General features: G+C 31.9%; 1 protein-coding gene across 1 annotated transcript in view; it reads left to right on the top strand.

Moving 5' to 3' along the window:
• The window catches only part of LOC108559677 (suppressor of tumorigenicity 14 protein-like), a gene marked incomplete at its 3' end in the record, with an annotated part of 155975 nt that overhangs the window by 87989 nt on the left and 44971 nt on the right, over positions 1–23015 (top strand). Inside the window, exon 4 of the mRNA XM_017917024.1 lies at positions 3971–4059. Within this exon, the coding sequence (XP_017772513.1) occupies positions 3971–4059 (89 nt within the window). The remainder of the gene's footprint in view (positions 1–3970; positions 4060–23015) is intronic.

Raw genomic sequence — 23015 nt, 5'->3', positions numbered from 1 at the left:
TTTGAAGAACAAAATGACCTAAAACAAATTGTATGTAAATTATTATTGATATAAATCTCTTTGGCCCATTTCGGGTTTATCGCCCACCACAAATTTGTGTTGGCTTTTTGAGGATAAATCCAACTTATCTTATCTGGAGAACAAAATCACAAAATTGCCACAATGGACACCCAAACTGTATTGACCGTTTCTTGCTGTATTCGACATAGTCATAAAGTTATATTAGCGAAAAATAAATATTTGAAAAAGTTCCGATTGGTTCCGATTGGTTCCGATTGGCTTCCGATTTCATACGAAATCTTTATCTCTCCTAGCTGTGTGTCGAATGTACTGCCAACTCCCTTGAGAAATGCACTATCCGCTTAACCCCCCCTGGTCGAGATCGACAACAAGGTCGTCCCGTAGACCTACCCAGGGGGTCTAAAAGGATACGGCAAATTTAGACACTTTTATTTTGTTTACTTAAGGTTGGTACGTTGACTGGACGTTAAATCGTGCAGGCTCGAATAAATTCGGAACTATTCGTATACTTTTCAAATTTATGCTTTCGGCCATGTTTGCGTGTTGTTTACATTGAGTGAGAGCAAGTGACTGTGAACAAGTAAGTAACAGTTTTTCATCATTATTTATATAAATATGTATGTATATTAGGATGGTTATTACTTGTTGCGTTGAAGGATGTTTTACAAAACAAGAAGACAAAATAGGGTTGAGATTATTTCCACCTATTGATTCTTTGTTATTTGAGCAGTGAAAAGTTGCTACAAGTAACGATTCACTGAAAGATAAGGACAATAAGTATATAAGGCAAAATAAGAAAGTGTGTAATCTTCATTTTCCTGAAAAGTACAGAAAGAGACCAAAGTTCTTAAAGTACGGAGTATATATATATAAGACAATTTGTTAATTACTATTTTTTAATGTATTTACTAAAAATAATAAATATATTTCGTAAATTTAAAAATTATTTACAATTTATTTCATAAATTTAAAATTATTTATTAAAAAAAAAATATATATAAAAAGTACACATACACATATACACACACATGTCAACCACTGCATGTGTATGTGTGTGATTTTTTTTTGTTAATTTGGTATGCTGACTCAGACTGGTGTTGTTATGGCAGCAATTTTTAAAAGTGTCGAGTTTATTAACTAGCGACTTAAACCCCCTGGACCTGCCATTGCGCGCTGTGTCGCGTGTTTACTACAGTTCTCCACAATATGCTGTATCGTCAACCTTAGTCTTGCTCTCCCCTCTTGAGAGGAATAGGGTATCTCCAGAATTCGATTTTATGCTTGATGGGAAGTAGCTTGTTGGCGACTGTCATTTAGATTGCTTAACGGCATTAGTCACAAATTCCCTAATGTTGTCGAGTAGGTTAATAGCTAGAACATAGTTGTTTTTGTAACAGATGAAAAATTTATAGAGTTAATAATGAGTGGGTGAGTTCTTGATGTTAACCAATTTCTATAAAAAAAATATAATTACTTCAATGATTGGTTATCTTAAAGCATAAATTATACTATATTTAGCACGATATAAAATAGCTTATAATAAAAGTATTGAACCTTCTCTCTCAATTACATCAGGTATTTGTTGTTTTATTATTCCAATTAGTTTCCTCTGTAGGTGTTGGGTTATCACATATTCTGGCATGTTGCAGTTCTTATTTTACTGCATCGTAGGATTATGACTTGGTAATTGCATAATCCTAACGCATGTGTTACTGTATGTTATGAATACTATTTATATTTACTAAATTAATTTAAAAAAAAATTACTCAACTCTGCGACCGTCTCATTTATCTATTAATACTACTATTAGAAGCGGTGAAGTTGGACTCCGAGGTATTTAGAGCTGGCGGTTCCCTCAATTTGTTGGTTCCAAAGCGAGATTTGTGGGGTGACGTTCTTGAAGCGGAGAGTGCACAATGAGCGGTGGAAGCCTACGAGCTTCGATTTGCTGGGATTTGGTTTGATGCGCCACCTTGTCATCCAACTCTCTCATCCTCCATAATTTGGAGATACTTACCTGTTTCTATCAGTTCCTCCTCTATGATGGTGCGGTGTACGCCTTTTAGGACGCAGGAGAACGTCTGGGCCTTTCGAAGTGGAGGATGAGGTTCTTGGCTGCCGCGATTCCGGCCGAGAATATTGGTGATGCGCACTGGTTGACCCAGTCGGTTTGGGAGGTTGGTGATTTTATCAGCAAATTTCTCGTTCGTGGTGGTGATAAACGCTGTGGTTCCTTTCACCTTAAGATCTTCCGGAGCCTTTGCGAAAGTGAGTCCGAATTCCCTGGTCCGCAGGAGCTTGATTAATGACCTGGGGTTTGCTTCGTTGGCCGGTAGGTTATCAATTCTCCACTTAAAAACCTGGACTGGCGTAGGCGAAGATGTCGGAGTGTTGGCCTTGTTGTCGAATCTAGGTACGGTGTTGCTGAGGGCGGCGGCGTACGGTCTTGGAGAGGTGTTACGGGGAGAATTCGGGCAACGGCGTTGCGACGATGTGGATGGCGTGGGTGATGAAGGGGCGTCAGGGTTTGGAGAGTTTGGAGAGAAAGTTCTCCTTTCTTCTTCCTCGTCACACGTTTGGCGCTATAACTTGTAGTTGTTCGTTCGGTGGACGGCATGTTGCTGCGGTCGATGCTCGCGAAGAACTGGACCATATCTATATGGAAATGTTCGTGTATTTGTTTATTCTTGATAAACCACCTGATGATAGTTTTTTGCCTTTTGCTAAATTGCAAAACTTTTTAAGACCGCAATTTTATTTTTTGAAAGCAAAAGTTAAAAAAAAAACTTTGCAAAATGTAAAAAAGTGAAACATAGTGACAATCAACTGATTAAATAACAATAAATTCAAAACTGTTAAGAAATTAAATTAAATAAAAAAATATATAAAAGAATATGGTGATATTAAATACGCCAATCAAAGTTGAATGCTCTGAATGAGGAACGGTGTAAGGAAAACGGAAAGAAATGTCGCCTGCCGAAAATAACATGACGCAAACACAAAATACAGACTTCCTTACACAGACAACATCGAAAAGACTCCACGAAGTAAATGTAAATGAAGCTGCAGCATTAAATCATGTGGGAACAAAAATCTAACCACACAACTATTACTTATTCTAGATCTATTCTGGATTGTTGCAATTCCAAGAAAAAATAACAATGAGCGGAAACATTCCAAATAGCAAAATATAATATAACTTTAACCATAATAATATTTAGTGTAAGATTTGTATAATTTTCAGATTATTCTATAAATTAGGTATCTTTTTAAAGTATAGTAAAGATTAACAAAATCTATATTTTTCAAAGATATATGTATGGACTTTTTGTCATAATAATGTTAATTTATTCAATAAGTAGATAAAGTGAATTAGTTAGGGTAAATATGAATATAGAACAGAATAACCATGAATATGCTGTCATGGATATTTTATTGTCAATGAGTAATGTGATGTAACTGATATTCGTGCTTTGACTGTTTTTCAGTATAATATGTAGGAAAAGCAAATATTTGATAAAACATTAAACTTATTATAACAAGCACGAATAGTGAGCTGGCATTGGTATGGTAGTGCCATTGCAGTGAATATTTAATGGTCGTGAACGGCACCGGAGCCAAGCAGCTACCATATAGCTGTAGCTACCAGCACATTCCCAAATTATCTCGCTCTCAATATTTATTTAAGTTGAACGCGGAGGGTGGTTTCCTTGGTGGAGGAGCCAGGCTATATGTAATTTAATAAATAAATATTCAGCTCACAGGGTGTGTAAGAGATAGCGCGAAAAACGAACGAACTCCGAGGGCCCATTGTATATTTTGGAAACGGTCTTCCCATATACCGAGCTCTTCGCGCGTGTACGCCGAAAAACACCACCCGAAACCACCCCCAAACACACATATACACTGTTTCTTGTTAAAATACTGATTTGCATGTTTATTATTGCAGGCACATCGGGGACTCCGCAGTCAGATGCGAATGCGGACCAGGATTCACAGGAGAGTATTGCGACGCTCGGTTCACGCCCCCTGCGAAAGGTAAGAATCTTGAACTGGATCTGGGTTAAGGGCTCTGGCTCTGTCTTCCGCACTTTGTCATACCTACGTGCAACTATTTCCAAACTTCTAATCGCTGTGATTTAGATTAAGTCCTGCAGATGACATAGAAGCTACTTGCAACTTCATAGTGTAAAATGCGAATTCCAGTTTCAGAAAAATAAATTTAATTGAATTATCTTCAATTTTCTAAATAAGAAAATATATCATTTTATATCACATTTATCTGTTAGTTGTTTTATTTTTCCTTAATATTTATTAGACAAATAAAAATTAATACGTATTTATAGAATCATCTCCTTTGGAAACTGGCCAATTAATTATTTTTATCAATTTATATTATTTTGTTTAGTCATTTCATTTGTATTTATTTAGGATTTATATATTTTAATTGAACGTATTTATCTGGCCAATCAATTATTATTATTTAGAATCATACTAAAATATAAAATAATTAATAGCTAGTAACAAACTGACTCATTTTTCTACGTAAGTATACTTTCGTATTGTTGTTTATAAAAACAATTTAGTAAATTACAATTAATTTATTCCAGTTTTTGCCTTATTATGATACAAAATATTCGAATTAACGTGATTAAAAAAAAATATATTTGAATTGTTTTTTTTCTTCAATTTAAATCGTTAAAACCCTTTGTTAATATTGAACAGGTTGCGGATATATCCGCCCTATTCTTTACATAGTAGACTTTGCTAATGTGAAGTTGTATGCAAGACGCTGTGATCACATCTTTGATATATGCGAGCCGATATTAGTTTAAATTTATACTTTTTTGATTAGGTGGGAATCCTTTTTACTATTTCTTATTATTAAAACTAATTACGTTAATTGTTTTATTACATTGTCACAATTTCTAAGTTTATTAATCAAAGTTATTTTCAATATCAAAATGCAGAAAATGTAGAAATTATAGAATTTAAAAATCTATATTTTCTTTCTTAATTTCATTTTTTTGTGGTAATTCTCTTAAAACAATAAATATTTATCTATTTATTAAGAAATCAATATATATGTTATAATTACATTATGAATAGTTAACATCCACAAAAATACTAATGAATTAAAAAACTTTTAGTATTTTATTGAATTATTTACAGCATTTTAAATAATCATAATAAAAATATCAATATTTTGGTTTACTGCCACTTTTTCACTTGGATGTTAATTAAATTGATATATTTCTATGAAAAGCATTGGTTATTAAAAAAGACATTACATTTTTATTGATGAATAAACTACATTATTCTATAATAGGAAGTTTGATATTAAAAAAAATATTTTTTAGGTGACATTTTCGCAACGTATAAAATTTGTGAAATTTCCACGAAAACTATGATTTTTTATACTTATTTCACACATAATATTCAATTAATATATTTGTCTTATATTTTATTTCAACTGTAAAAATATTTTTTCGTAGATGTTCAACAAATCTTTCAATAATTTATGATATTTATTACTCCAACTAAACTATAAAAAATTAATAAATTAGTAACTATAAATAGTCAAATTACTGATACGTTCCCTGCAAACGCATTTTTTCCTTGCTTATGTTAGGAAGCTTATATTATTTTTCCAAATAGTTTATTTAATCTCTTAATCTAAGTTAGTTGCAATTGACAAATAAAAATTGTTTGATATGTTGCATGTAAGACAATTGAATACCATTAAGTAACTACTGCAAAATGCAATCTCGAGTTTGTAATTTATGTTCGTAGAATTCGCAATGACGAATTGATTGGTGCAGTAATAAAGGGATCTGGATCCTCGATTTCCCTTTGACCGAAGACGATTAGGCATTTCGGTGAGGGCCAGAGAGGAGGAGAGTGCAGCATCGTCCAATAAGTCATTGCCAGAGATCCAGAATCGCATAATAATTAAACATCACTTATCCTCCTTGGCAAGAGTATTGAGGCGGATGAATGCCATTACGGCGAACTCAGCCATTAACCGGAAACTCCGGATCCATCGCTTCATCAAGTTTCAAATCGAATTTCACTAAATTAATGTTCGTGGACAGACAGGGTCGAACTGGACATGTGGCGTTTCAACCAAAATCCAGATGGCCACCACTCACCATTAAAAGAGAAAGCTTTTTAAAAAGTGCTGTTTTCTCTAAAAAAGTAATGTTTACACTAAAATTTTTATTTCATATGAAAAATATAAAAAGGCAATTAAATAATACAATAAATGCAAGATTATGGAAAATTAATTTATTATTTAATTTGAATCACTTATTTGAGGACATTAACCCTTTGTGGACAAAGCAATTTGTGTTTTGATAAGTACTCTACAAAACTAATGTCAAAGCCTTCTCAAATGGACTAGTGGCGTTTCGCTAAGAACAAAGATTCAATAACTACATCTATGCAGGACGTGTGCATAAGCATAAAAAGTTTATCCGCCGCTCGTTGATAAGAATTTTATACAAGCTGTGAAAGCAATGATTCATCAACTTCATATAATCTAGTATGATTACCACTCTTTATTACAGATGGAAATAATTTGATGGTCCTGATTGGGTGCCGGCAGCTTCACCCTTTAAAAGACTTATCCTCCGGTTATAAATAACGGCAGCTTTGCTTGATGGTGCTCGAAATAAATCCGCATCCGAAATGATATTAGTCTGGCGACCCAATTAAGTTCGGTTCGCGATTTGGATTGGATTTATCGGCTCGCCAATTAATCGTGAATTTTTCGCATGCCTCGATCGATCACGGAAATCGCGAGGAAAACTGTTGTGACACCGGAAACTGTGGATTTTCCTTTCCACGACAATTTCCATCTATAATTCGTCGCTCGTGCGGCAATCAATCGCAATTTCTTACGGCAATTCTCAAATGCAGCTGAATTTTGTTTTTTTTTTGGTTTATATTTTTTTCTCTCCGACGTTTTCTTCCTTAATTATACTTGCGGAATGAGAGCGGCGAGCGGTTTTGAACTTCACGGGGCGGAAAATTTGATGGGGGTTGAAACGACGATTGAGTTGTGCCAATTTAAAAGCTGCCGAATGCATTTCTTGAACAAAGAAGAGTGGAGTGAACAATGGTAATAATCTGAGTGCTTTAGAACTACTTACGCTATGGGTTTTCTAGAAGTTATGCCTACTTTGATTTATTGTACTATTTTCATTTAGAAATTTTGGAAATTTTCTTAATGATGAATTTTTATATATTTTTCTATATTGCAAATAATTTAAGTATCGAATATTTCTTCTTATGATTCTGATAATGATGTATTAAAATATTTTATGTAATTGTTCAATAAGATAATAACGTAACTTTGCGCATAACGATGTGCGCATTCTAAGTGACACTATATGTGCATAATATCTACACATAAAACAACAGTGAGCAATGCGTTGTGCGCGTTCATTTAATGATGCGCAAATCTTTTATTTATCTATATATTGTAGAAGTATAAGTAATTAAAGAATTGATTTATTAAAAGAATCTTATAAAAAATGTCTATTTTTTTTAACTCAAAATTGATTGAAGCGTTTTTTGTAATTATAAGAAAAAAATCACGATTTTTAAAATAATTAATATTGTCTATAAAAAAATATTTTTCAAGAGTGTTTAATAGTTGATTTACTGAAAAGTAAATATGGAAACTTATATAACCAAACATTTGCTGATAGTCGTGAAAATTGTGCAAGTTTTGCGTAGCAACAGAAAATCCGAACGCGAAACTTTTCACCAGAATTTATTATAGGTTGGGTGTTACATTTTACTATATTATAAATATGTTCGTGGCGATAAGAGTTATGAATATTATCGTTGTTTCGCGCACATTGTCGCAGTTTCCGTATATACTTTTTTTTTGTTAAATTTTTATACAATTTTTTTTTGTAGCAACGCGTAAATTTATATTGTGCGGAGTTTAAACGCTGCAGTGTTTATCATATTACGATGATAAAATTTTTAACTAAACGCCCTTTTCGCCGTTTTTCGCAGAGGCACATGCTTATTACGCAAACACGCTAAACGGACGTTCATAATTTAGGCAAATAACACTAATTTTCTCTTTGCTGCCGTTGCTCCTTATGACACGTAAAAAGGAATACAAGTTAGTGTACTTAATACATAGAATTATAGCAAATGTTAAGATTTTTTCTTATACCAATAGTTTAATTTATTTTATAAACAGAATAATTATTATAAATCAAAATTTGTGTAGTGGTGCAAGTGTATTATATTAAATAACTTATTATAGCATATGGTGCCACCATATTATGGCCACTTAGTGACACTGCGCGTCTGTAATTTATACACAAAATATAACATTGTGCATAGAAATGTGGGCATTCAAATAATGATGTTACTATAACACTGATGAGAACATTAGTAGATTATATTTTTTATTTCTTTATATTATATTTATTACAAAAATCAACGCAATCATACAGTTCATTGATATAATTATTATAATTATCCACTTTTTTCTAGGCTTGACAATGTTCTTGCAGTATTTATCAAAATTAATAAGTTCTATGATATTTTGTGAGGGCATCCAATAATTTGTTGAGGTCAATTATTATTTCCGTTTTATTACATTTGCATTTTTCCTTTCTGGAATAACCATCTCTTTATCATAGCTGATTTTCAAGAACATACGTTTTCTGTAATTCATATTCTTGAAAACTTTCCACTACACGAGTCGATTTTCATTTTCATGAATGTTGTAACAAGTAGTTTTCATAAAGTTGTATAGCATATTCTTAAGTTTTTAATATATTTATTTATATAGTCGTGGATATTCGGATATTCTTTGCTCAGTACTTGGAATCAATTTTTTGTCATCACCGTCAGTTAATTCTCTGTCTCTTTCGTTCCTGTTTGGTTTCTGTGTTTCTCACTCGCTCTCATTAGTTTCTGTAGCATTTTTAAATTTTGAGTCGCGTTTGAATCGCACTTAGAGCCCGTATCGTGCGCACTGTTATCATCGGTGTTGTTTTTGCTGGTCTTTTTAGGAAGAACTTTTTTTTTTCACTGGCTGAAATCTCGATTCACCACTAGAGTGCTGAAGAATCGTTCTCGCAATTCATATCACAGCGACTCTCGCGCTGTGTAAGTTATCAGTATGTAATAGTCTTCTCGCACTCAATTCTCTTTTATTCTTACAATAAATAATAAATTAACGTTTCCAATATAGTATAAGGAAATCTATTTCCATGCTTTTCAAAAAAATAATGTGAGATATTAAAATGTTTCAAACGTGAGGAGAATTAACAAATGGTGTAATAAATCGAAGAAAACAAACAAAACTAGTCTTCCAAACAATTAAAATCTTTAAATCTATAAATCTTTTTTCAAATTTTTAAAATGTTTGCGTATTTTTGATACGATGCAGTATCATCTAAACTTGATTTGTTGAGGTTGCATGTAGGGAAGTGCGTTAAATCTTCATTTTTCAGTTTCTTTTCCCAAAGAACATTAGAATGCCTTAATTATTACATATTTGGAATAATTTTTTTTTTCGTTGGAAATTCTATGCTGTCTCTTACCTGTTTTTGTACAATCCATATAATTGATCTTAATTATTCTACGTACATAAACAGTACAGTTTTCATACGATCTCCAGACAAATCAATGCAATTTATAAATACCTTCAACAATTTGTTGAGCTCAGTTGTGACTTTCGCCCAATATCCAATTTATATTTCTTTCTTATCATAAGGTATTTATTGGTGCAGAACTCATGTCCAATGAAACACACTGTTTTTAGAAGAACTTTTGTCTTCGGTATTCCATATCCTTGCGTTACTTTGTTTAGTTGGTAACATCTTTACACTGGGTTTCTGATAATTCCATACAATTTGTGAGTACCATCGACAATTTGTTGAGCTCAGTTGTGTGTTCCGCCCAATATTCCATTTTTTTTCCTTTTTCTTTTCTGGAATAATGAAAAGCTATTCCCTGGTACAGAACTCGTATCCACCAAATATTCGCAAACTTTAAGAAGTTCTTTGATAATATCTATTTCTTGACGATATTCCTATATTTATATGTATCGTTTGCAACGTCATCTACTCTCCAGCCGCCAAATTAATGCATTTTTTCATAACTCCAGCAATTTCTATTTATTTTCTACGTTTTTATTTTGGAACTAAATTTTCACTTGCTGGTGCATAACTCATATTCCAACGAAATACACTGTTTTTTCAAAGAACATATGTCTACGGTATTTCATATACTTGCGAATTTCTCACTACTACTACTCGTGTTGTAAATAAATCGAAGTTCTGTCATGAATGTTGAAATAACTGGTTTTCATAAAATGGAACACTAATTCTAATCAAACTCACATATTGTTTTTATTTCATTATGTATTATAATATATATAATATTTACAAAATTGTATGATAATATGTTCAATGTATTCTTCTATCGGAAATCTTGATAATCGAGCAGTTAATTAACTGAATCATTTATAAAATATTTACAAATATCAAAAAAAAATCCAAGCATGTTAATAATTCGGTAATGGCATCCATTGTTCATGGACATCTGTTTAAAGCAGCGGTCGGGGAACTTTTTTAACCATTACCCCAAAATTTTTTTTGCGTAAGTCGATATTAGCCCCCCCCCATTCTGAAAAGAAAACAATCAATGTAAATTTCAAATAAACATTATTTATTGAATTAATTTACATTTACATATTTATAAAAAAAAGTTAATTGAAAACTTTCCCCCTTCAGGTTTTGGAAAAATGATGTTGCTTCATGTTTGATATAATTACTTCAAAATTGGGACTTGTAATGTAAGAGCAATTTGAATACAGTCTTCGGTCTTTGACAACCAAAAAGACGACAGATTTGCTTTGGTCTCAAATTGAATATGTGCTTCAGTATTGGATCGAAGGTCAAGAATTGCCTCTGCCAAACCTGGAGGTTCTTCTGGTATGTTACTAATTACACATTAACACAGACACAGACAGACATACACATTTAAAAGGATCTACAACCCAATTTACAGTTTGTACATCAAGATCTGGAAAGTAGTCAGAGAACCGCTCTCTGAGTTTGGTAAAATGAAATTAGAAAAATTTCCCTATTACCAAAAAAAAATCATTTTTACCCCATTTTGGGTAATTTACCCCGGTTCCCCGAACGCTGGTTTAAAGTGATCATCCATTTGCATTCCATGCATGACAGTGTTCCTGTAATATTCAGAGACTTTAATATGTTCTTTGATATTTTGTTGATATTATCAAAATTTGTCTGCATGTCTATTTCTCCACACTATTCTTATATTTATTTATATCTTTGCAAACTTCCCATTGCACAACAAGAATCGAAATATATTCATGAATGTTGTAGTAAATAGTTTTCATAAAGTTGGACAACATTTTGTTAGTGTATTTTATTATAAAACAAATGATTTGTTATGGCAACTGTTACCATTTGTCATAGCGAGTTAAAATATTCTTAAAAATTGGATCGCAGTGCTACTATAAATGAATATGTTCATGTAATTTATTAAATGATTCAAGAAAATACATGTTTACTAAATATAATACATTAAATTATTGAAATAAAACCATTTTTTCACTAAACTCTTTGATAGTATAACAAATTAATGAATTAGCAATATATGCAAATGAAAGTAGATAGTTTAAAAGATATAATTATTTTTATAACCATCATTCGTGTTGAAAATCAAACAACAGGTTGGTGATACAATCTTTAACAAGTAGCAGGAGTAGTCGGTGTACGTGCAAGGCAACAGCAGACTTTAATTAAGGATTAAGCATTCCTTGTGCACTTCAGCATCAAAATAAGCGTGTTTATGGAAATGGGGAGAACTGAGACACAACAATCTGCAATCGGAATTAAACATTCGGGGGAGAATTATTAAATATTCATTTTCGCGCGTGGAGCCAAAAGGAAATTGGGGTCGGAATCCACCCTTAAACCCACCCTCCATTCAGACATGCACACGACTCTTCGGGTCGATTAATTTTAAGCACTCTTGTATCGTCGTGTAGCTTTTTCTGCAATGCCCGTAACCGGAAACTGTTTTTCGACTACGACTTAATAGCCAATAAAAGCGTTAATTTCGTCCATGCACTGCGCATAAAAAGACTGTAAAACAGAAATAAAATTGTTGTTATGTATATTAGCGTAGTCCAATGTACTTCAATTCCCTTTGTTTTGAATTATTCCAAGTGTATATATTTCGTATTTATGTAACATTAGTTTACAAAATATTTTAACTCAACTATTCCTAAATATTTTTGGGTTACTTTTATGAGTATATAATGTAATATAATACAGTTATACTTCGATTTATAAATTGGATGCTTTTGAAGTAATTACTCGAAGGTCATTTGCAAATTAATATTGTTCATGATAGTACCTGTGCAAGTGTTCAATCATTTATGTCTCTTACATATTCTAATAAACTTTGTTGTAACCTACCCATTTTGGTTATTAATAATTTCTGTTTTATAATTTAAAATGCGATTTAAAGTTTGTAAATAAGTTTCATGAATTCTTTTTGGAATACAATCCAGTAAATTATTGATAAATTCATTTGTGTGTATGCATTCATTAAATTTCCAAATAATTTTCTCTCTTAGATATTGTTTCATCAATTTATGGGGATCATTTCTCTCTGGTAAGGCAATATATAATAAGATATATTTAATATATCAATAATTAATTGTCCTATTGGTTTTAAAATATCTACAGATAGATTGAAAACAATTAACTGTTCAACATTGATATCATCATTGATATATTTTTTTGGCACTTGTATTGTATTGTTTGTAAGGGTTGGCGATGGTTCATGTTCCTGTTTTAAAAATAGATTTAAATCTCTCATAATAGAGCCACCAAAATCTGTCTCGCAATGTGTGCCTCTAATATTGGAAATTATAACGTTATTCAATATTAACGTTTAAAACCTACTAATAAATATGGTACATGTAGGCCTGGTGTTTGGACCTCCTATATGCCTCACTGGGCCAAAGAAATTTTCAAAAGTATCCTGGTTTAAAGATTTAGTCGGCAAATATCTAAAATTCATTTTTTGTAATAACATAAAAATAATAAATGTCATACTTTTTACAACCTATTTGGCCTCATACCATAGTTGTAAATGATCCCATTTCAACACACTTTACATCTCATTTGTACTATGCCAAAATTTAAACTATCAAATATTTTATTTAAATAATTGCAAAGTACTGCTGTACCCTTCAAATTCCGATGTAATTTTCTCCCATTCTATCATTAATTCCATAATTGCACCTGCTGTATGGCATTCATCTTTGGAATTTGTCTAGGAGTTACATGTCTAACTGTAACATTTTTCATGGATCTTCTACTTCTTGAAGCATCAATGAAATAAGCAGATTTAACCTCATTATTCAATGTATATTTTAAATTTTTAGTTAATAAATTGTTCCTCATTCATATTTGCCTCAGGTAATTATTTTCTTGTATATATATTCGTCTTGAATTTTCTAGAAGCATATTAATTGTAGCACAATTTGTAGGACCTTGGTGACATACAAGTGCTTCCCATAAGATTCTCCTTTTTTTTCTTGCCAAAATTGGATATTTGAGATCTGATAAAATTTTGAACATCAATGTCCAATTTTTAAATGTTTCAAATACTTTACATTCTCTTTTAAGTTTTACATTTCTTAAATAACGATTTTTTTTTGCAATTTCGTTCTTAATCTAGAATCTATTTCTCTATTATTTTTAAATTATCATCTGATTTATCATCACTTACTCTTTCTATTGTTTCTCTGTTGAAGTCATCTAAATTAATGAGATTGTTACCAATAGCTCTATCACTGTCAGATACAACTCCTACTGGTTTACATTTCTCGTTGCAATTTTCCATTGTTTGAACAATTGTACTAGTGAAATGAAATATTAAACTATAGCTACCGCTGTGTTAAATGGGAGCCGCATATATCATAGAAAGAGCCGCAGGTTGCCGACCGTTGCACTAGGCAGTATTTTAGTAGTTATAAAATATTTATTGGATCATAAATAAGCATTGGATCATATATATAAAGGATTATAACAGCTGAAACACATAACAAATAAATAACAACTGTAACAAATGAATGAAAGTTTAATACATTTCATGATTTTGTGTGTTTGGATTAAACGTAGCCTAATTCCAGCAAAAATAGTAACGCAATCTGATTGTTTTTTCCATCTGGCAATTAGAGCGAATCCTGGCTTTATATAAATTGAGTGAAAATGTTGGCGCACGTCGACCTAGAGACGTGATTCATTTATTATTAGTTGGCGTGTCGAAATTTGCATACACTCGCGATTCATCATCCCCTCATATTTCCGGATTTTGCGGAGCTCAAATCGTGGACATGCACACAAAGTATTTCTGCTGCTCTGCACGGATATTCCACGAACGAATATATCATAATATTAATTGCCACCATTCTATTAATCCGATCCTAGCAACAATTTCAATAATAGACAAAACGTAATCACTGAAACCAATTACACATTTTTTATTATTCTGTATTTATATATAGAAATATTTCTAGCAGGAAATTAAATATTATATAATCTCTCCAGTTATTATACCAATATTAACTTATTAATTATATATGCCGGGCTGTTTAAAACCGGACTAATCGACGATTTTAAAATCTCAACAAAAATAAAACTCTGATAAAGTGAATTGACTGTATAAAGTTTCTTAATTAATCTTTGATTTGCTTTTTCTTTTCAAATGTTACATATACACAGAGAATCCGCACTGATCGAGGTCGCACTATGCGAGATATTGCGGTATTTGGTTTATTGTGTTTGTAAACTGAAATTATAACATAATTTCGGTTTACTTTTGTATTCCTAACATGTTATTTAGTTTATATCAAAATTTGTCACTGTTTCATCAATAATATTACATCTTTAATTACTTGAAAATTAAATATAAAAAAATGTTATTATCTGAAACGTAAATAATTATGTTTTTCTATAAATATTGTATCATTATAATGAAAAATATCATCGCTTTACATTTGGATTTTGTACTATTTTGTCATGGAACTGAAATAGAAAAAACTTTTAACCGTATATATTGAACTGCAAAACTTTCAAATATATACTAGTACGCAACTAGTAAGACTTGAAGGTGGAAAAGTGGAAACTCTAATCCGTATAGTATTGTAAGAACTTTATACGTGGCACATCTGAGTTTCTTGCTTGATATTGTAACCAAAGAGCTAAGTTTTTTCGCCAACTTCAATTATTTTTGTTGCTTAATTTAAATATTTATACCAAAAATTGTTAAAAAATGTTAAGTAAATCACATAATATGATAAAAAATATACTCTTATTTTTTTCATAAAAAAAACAGTTCAATCATTTCAAAATCATTTTAAACATTTTGTTAGCATTTTTGTTAAAATAAAAACAAGTGTTTTTTAAAAATGCAACTGTACATTTTATCAAATATTCGAATATCCACTTTAAATATTTTTGTAAAAAAAAATTGTTGCATATTGCATAAAATCCAATTGATTTTACATGTTTGTTTTGTAGCACACATTTTAATTTGTTTTACACAAAAAGAAGATTCACTACCATTTATTTGTATTTGTTTTCATTATGTTATTTAATTGTTTCATTTGTTTATATATAAATACATTTTTGACAGAAAATATTGTATATTTGGGCAGAAACACCTATGGTCATTAGCCTTTTGCAGAAATACAACCTACGCTAAATTTATAATATCTAGTTAAAAACCCTTAAATTCATCAAGATTTACTAAAATAAATAAAGTTGTTGAGATTATCAGTATGTCGGGATTTCGAATATTCGGAATTTGATTGTGGGAAGTGGATCCCGTAGGAAAGCGACATGGGGCTGGGGTGAACCGAGCCTTCCGCATATACTTGCATGTACTCCCTGAATTGCTCGGAAAACTCTTGAAAAACCCGTACAGCCAGATTGAATTGCTGAATTCCTCTCTAGCTTTTAGGAATTTTGTACTTGTGATTCCTGCGGCACGAGGTGCAGTGAAAAGTTGTAGCGCCAAGTTGTCGATTTTAGGCACCATCGATTCCACTTCCCCAAACCAGGAAGACAGCAATGGAGGCCCCTTGCTTCTCCAATATGGTGATGTGTAGAACAAATTAGCCGCTTCTATTGCCGCTGGTAGAACCAGCGAGGCCTCCCCCATGGCCACGCTACGGATGAGATAACGCTTGGTAAGGAATCTGCTGCGAATGCCCAATGGGAGAACTCCAGACACCGCCAGGAGTACATTAATTGGGGTGGATCTCAACACACCCATACAGACTCTCAGCGGTTGATTCTGGATTCTGTCCAATACCTTGAGGCACAATGGCTCCAATCTCTCCCCAACGGTGCCTTCATTATATTGAGACCGTGGAAACATGATGAGGAGACCTGTTTAATCTGCGGAATCCACGTCAACCTTCTATCGAAAACAACTCCAGTAAACCTGTGCTCGTCAACCAACTCTAGCACTCTACCTCCAACTCTTATTTCAGGAGATCTTATGTTCCTCTTTCTCGTGAACATCATGACTTTAGTTTTGGATGAAACTACTTCCAGATTCAATCCGCAAAGGTAATGATCGACACTGTCCTGCGTTCAAGACCGTCTCCAAAGCACCCACCTCAAATCCCGAACAACATATGGCAAGGTCGTACGTTAGAATGCCGGCATCTTCCGGAATGTGGTTGATGATCTCGTGCAGTTATATGTTGAATAGAATCGGACTTAAAGGGCTGCCCTGCGGTAGGCCTACATATGACCATTTGGCCCCTAGGTTGGCTCCTACTAAATGCATCTTTTTCTTCTTAATTAGCTCGACCAAACAATCTATGGCACCTGCAGGGAGGCCAATTTGTTCTAAGACGCTTTGCAAGATGTGAGTACAAACATTATCGAAGGCAGACTTGATGTCTATAAAGCAGACTAGCATATGTTGGTTGTTTGCTAATGTCTGCTGAATCTCGGCGAGCAGTGTGCAGATGTTGTCGTTGGTCCCACGTCCCCTCCTGAATATTAGTGCTATCGGTCTGTAGCTTGAAGCCTGATTTAGCGCAGCTCCTCAAATCAAAAAATAATAAGTAAAAAGTCTTCAGTTCCAATGAAGAGATCAATAGTTGAAAAGCTCCAAAAAGCCGATTTTGAGGAATGTTTTGAATGGTGTCTCTCACTGACTTAAGAAATGTATTGAAATAAATGGAAATTAAGCAGAGAAATTACAAAATTGTTTTTATTTTGTTTTTTTTTCAGCCATTTAGCGAACTTTTGTTGGTGAATTTTGACGATTATAATGAGCTTCTTCCATGTTCAAAGTCGTCCATCCAAATCGAATTATACCCAGGTATTTGGCGTTATCAACTTCTTCGATTATCTTGTTATTTAAGGTGACTGGTGGACAGGTTCCTTGTTTTGGTACTTTTATTTAACAAGATTTGTATTAAAAATATCAATTTAAAGTGTTTGGAATATCAGAAAAATAAATAACGATCCACTTCTATATTTTAGTTTTTCACTCATTGCAATAATGCATACAGCAAACAAAATAAATATCGACGATACGCTTACAATACGCTCGCTTAGCGTAACTTTACATCGAATTGCATTTATTACGATACTGCTTGTATTTAAACTGGAATATGTATACGTAACTCCAATATCAATATTTTTCATATTGAAAGCAAATATCGCTAGATGCCAGTACGATATAATGGGATATGCACATTTTCCACTCTTTTTCTCCCATTTTCAATTCCACTTTCCTATCGCATTTTAACCATTTTCCCCTCACTTAAGTTGCTGTTATGTCTCGTGGATTTTCCATTAAAAATTGTTATTCAGGACAGCGCCATAAACACAAAGATAAAACTAAATTCAACCCAATTGCGCGCACATGCTTACACTCACATATATGTATATATAAACATACACGCAAATACGTATAGATGTATAAACGCGTTTAGCTTTAACAAGATTTAATCTCAAACAATTCCCAAAACAATTGTATCCTCTCATCTGATGCAAACAGTGAGGCCACGTCTCGTATCTGTATACGACACGTGTTTTGTGTGTGTCGATGCAATTCAATTAACGAAATCGCTGCATTATTAAATATTAATTTATTATAATTGATTTCGATTAGGGCGAGCGTTAATCATATTTAATTTACGCATTTGCATCCGATTTGATTACATTTCCGTCATCATTATTTATTTTCACTTTTATTTTTCAATCAATTCAATTTGCACAGGAATAATGATGTTTCATTAGACTTTGGTTGAGTGAAACAAAATGAAAAGGGGAATAAAAATTGTTGTTTTGATGCTATTCTCCATTAAATTTTTGTAGTTTATATAAAAAGAAAAGTCTAAACTTGTTATAAATGTTGGCAGTAAATATAAAAATGTGTGCAATAATCTTTATATATGCTAGTTAAATAATTCATTGTCATTTTATAGATTTTTTTATATAAATATATTCAGACGTATATACATTTTAAATACAGTTCAATAATACGTACATGTTAATTTATGGAATTATGGAACTTTTAATGAAAAATATCTTTGAATATATTACGTAATAGTTTAATAATCATTTTTCATTTTATTGAGATTTAGTTTATAAATACATATAGTCATAGATCCCCAGACGTATATAAATGTAACGTACAGTTCGATAATACGTACATGATGATTTATTAACATTAACATACTCAAGTCTCATTTCGAAAGAAGCCTATTGTTTATGAGCTAATAAAAAATATGTTTGTGTTATTTAATAAGTAATTTAAATAATCTCTATTAGTTTCGGCTTTAAGTCATATATTTTTGAAGAATAATAATTTTGAAAATGTTATGGAATATTTTAATATCTTTTTGGCAGTTTATTTGGAATATATAATAATAATAATCAAGTTTATTGACCAAAAGAACAGATACAATATATAGTCAATTTTCACTTGAGTTAACTGTACGTATTATCGAAGAGTTTACTAAATACTGTTCGATAATACGTACATATTCCAATTAAATGTATCCAATAAGCTAACTAACTTACTGTTTCTATTCAAGCCTTCGTTTTATAAATAAATATCATCATGATTCCTCTGAAATAATAGTGAAATGTTTATTATAATTATATAAGCTAATATTTGCTTAGTTTTTGCATTAATATTATTACATCTTACATTAATCAAGAACAGTTTTATAACTTTTAAGATAATTATTTTGTTGTTGGATTTAAAAAAAAAGTGTACGTTAATATAAACATTGAGTACGTATGTCCGAATATAAATAAGAAGAATAAGAAGAAGAAGAATTTTATTCATAGGAGAATTCTCCATGAAAGTTAATATTCACTTATCGTTTCTATTTTAACTGGTGAGATATTATAGACACTTACTGAAAATATTTGTTTTATTATTATTGCATCTTACACTATTTGAAACTTTTCCATATTTTTAGTTTTCGTTATTCGGACATTTATTTTTTCAACAGAAAACATTGCAACATTGCATGAATAATTAATTATTTTTTAGCTTAATATTTTATACTATTTAATGTGGTCTGTAGTAACAAATATTGTAAATAACTTAGAAGCTTAGTAATAATTCAGGTTTCGTTTAAACTTTGACTAAATAAAAATCTGAAAAATTATAAAGTCTAGCCAAAAAGTGAAGCAATCAAATTTGATGTTAACTTTATCCATGTCTTCCGCACACAATTTTTTTTTTCGCTCGTTCGAAGCTGTCTGCTTTACTGTACTGCTTTTGAGCTGCAGGGCCACGAAAAGGTCGAAGCAAAGTTCCTTCATCACGTTACATCGCTTAAATATTTAATCTATCGTAGTGCGGGTGGAGAGTGTGGAGAAGAGGTGAAAAAGTTTTTCCTTTCTGCAAACTTTTGCACTAGCAGAGCCCGAGCTCCGTTGCAATTAACGCTTCCAATCCCCTCGCTCTCATTTTCCAATTTCCACATCCGAGAGAGGCACCGGGATATACGTAGGTACAGGGACAAGGCAACGAACGGGAACAGCCTTAATATGTCCCTCCTTGTTCATTAAACGATGGGCAAACATTTATTTATTTATCGCGCCCTGCGTTCGTTCCTCCCCCTCTGAACACCGAAAACCTTTTTTCTCGCTCTCTGCTCTCTGCACACTTTAGAATCGGAATTGAAAATTTAATACTTTAGTACAACAACACAAGTACACGCTTACCCTTTCAGCACAATTCCATTGACCGATTGACTTATATATACGCTTTGCAGAAAATCCCATTTCGTGCTTGACTTCCCACCTAATTCGTTTTCTGTAATTGCGTTTAAAATAAACACATAAATTCACTTAACGAGATTTGCCAAGTATTTTAGATGAACCTTTTTATATACTTGCACTTACAAATAATACATTACCAGCTGTATATTTAAATACCATATAATTAATATTGACTTGTAGAGGATGAAATCTTATAGAAACATAACTGTCAGTTATAACAAATACTATTGCTTTGGCATATTAGTTTAGAAGAACCTCAGTTAAACAACATTATTCTTATCCAATTGCAGTTAAACAAATGAAACCATTATCCTTACTAATATAAAATTGAATAATCTGTTCATGAAACCCATATGAAAACACTGAATGTGAGAAGTCGAACTTCATTGTAAAAATTTGATAGTCTATTATACGACATTAGCAGACCATAATTACCGACTTTTGTCGGGCACCACTGGTTTCAATGGTGTAATCGACAATAATTACCAACAAAAGTCGGCAATTAACTACCGACTTTTGTCGGACACCACTAATACTAGATAACTGACAATAATAAACATGACTCAAATTATGACAATAATTACCGACTTTTGTCGGACACCACTATAAGTAGCTATACTAATACTATTGATAATGAAGTGCTTTGACACTATTCTTATCTAATTACAGTTCTACATACGAAAGCACTTTCTCCGCTAACATAAAATTGAATAATTTGTTTCTGAAACTCATATGATTATGAACATGAAGTGAAAATGTCATTGTAAGAATTTGACTGTTTCTTTCTGGATTATGGTTTTGTCGGGTATGGTTCAAACTATCTAACCTACTTTTATCAGGTATTAGTGAAACCAGCTAATTGGCAGTAATTACCGACTTTTGTCGGACAGCATTAAAACTATCTAACCTACAGTAAACCAATATTTAAAAAAAATCTATATGACATGATAATGTATACATTAAATTATTTATAAGAACAAAATCTTTGATTTAAATCACTTTTATAATATTTTTATTAGTTTTGAAAATATAATATGTTCTAAAATTAATATATTCTTATATTCCATTAAATTTATTATATACTTTTACTACATTAAAACTATTAAAAAAAGTAAAAAATTCCTAATGTTATCAAAAATAACTTTCAATTAAAATTCCATATCGCTGATGGTTCTTAATATGAGCGAAGGTCGAATAACCTATATCTCACTTTCACGGCTCTTCACCTCCAACAAAATTATGATAAATCAGGGTTGGATTTAAATGCAAATTTATAGGTGAAATGTATAAAGTGAAAGTGTTTATTAGATTGGATAGAGGATGAAATTCATTATATGAGGAGGGTGAAGATGGAAAAAAAATATAACAGAGAAAACGAATTGGGGAAGCGGATCGTTCCGGCCGCAGTTGGGGAAAAAATTGCTATGCGTGCAAAGGGGAAGTCTTCCCAATGGATAATACGAATTACGGAAGCGCGAAGAGAATACGGGGCGAAAAGAAAACGGAGGAGAAGTAGAAAAAAGGACGAAACTCGAGTGCAAGTCTTTTTCGCTTCCTACTAGTTTCCACAACGTCGGCTTTTGTTTTGTCGAATCGTTGAAACGGTTAGTAAATGGATTTGTTTACCTTGTTTTACCTTTGCTTTATCCTTTTTTACCTTTTAATAGCATGTTTTTTTTAACAAAAATCCAGAACATGTATTACTGTAATGCTAGTATGTCAAATATAATTTATTTAATAAATATTTGATGTTCAAGATAATTTACCGACATGTCAGTAAAAAAACGCATTTATACAAAATTTTAGCAAAATATATATATTTTTTTCATTTATTTCATTTCATTCATTTATTTATTGTCTAATATACACATAACATGATAAGCAGTTTATATTTAAGAATATCGACAAATGTGGGAAAATATTTAAATGAAGTATATTATTGTTTGGGCGCCAATGTAAATGGTGGCAACACCGTGCGCCGGAAAAAAGTAACGCTTGGCTTGAAAAGATAAGCACGGCAAGAAAGAATTAATATGAGTTAAAAAGTCAGTTGAATAGAATCATTGTAGTTGAATATAAGTTTAGAGTTGGTCGAATATAGTTTATTTTATTATTCACCCACATACTTGGTCCTTCGATAAAACAATTATTATTATTAAATTTATTAACTGTTCTAATTTGGAAGGAGTAAATGTTCGGAAAATTTCTTAGTGAAAAAACCTATTAGAATCTATCTTGTCCAACGAGAAAGGGTCATATCTCTTGAGACGCTTTACACTCGGCCCGTTTAATAGGTTAACTGCAATCTCGTTTGGGTCTGTATATAAAGCCGATGTATATAATGGCACTAAAGTTCACGATTTCTCAACAAACCATGAAGATTCGGTCACGGAACGAAACATATACATGAAGCGATTTAAATTGACATGATTGAATAAGATAGTTTAATCGATATTTACATAAAGATTTAGTTCAAAAATAGTAGAACTTTGAACTTACTACATCATTTATTATTATTTTAAATTATATTGGATAACGCATGTTTGTCACTCATTAGTTTAACCAGCTAATTGGCAATAATGACCAACTTTTGTCGGACGTCATTAAAACTATCTAACCTACAGTTAA

The sequence above is a fragment of the Nicrophorus vespilloides genome, unplaced genomic scaffold (genome assembly GCF_001412225.1).
Source record: "Nicrophorus vespilloides isolate i.1.1-1 unplaced genomic scaffold, Nicve_v1.0, whole genome shotgun sequence".
Classification (NCBI taxonomy): Eukaryota; Metazoa; Arthropoda; class Insecta; order Coleoptera; family Silphidae; genus Nicrophorus; species Nicrophorus vespilloides.
This window is presented reverse-complemented; position numbering and strand designations above follow the sequence as displayed.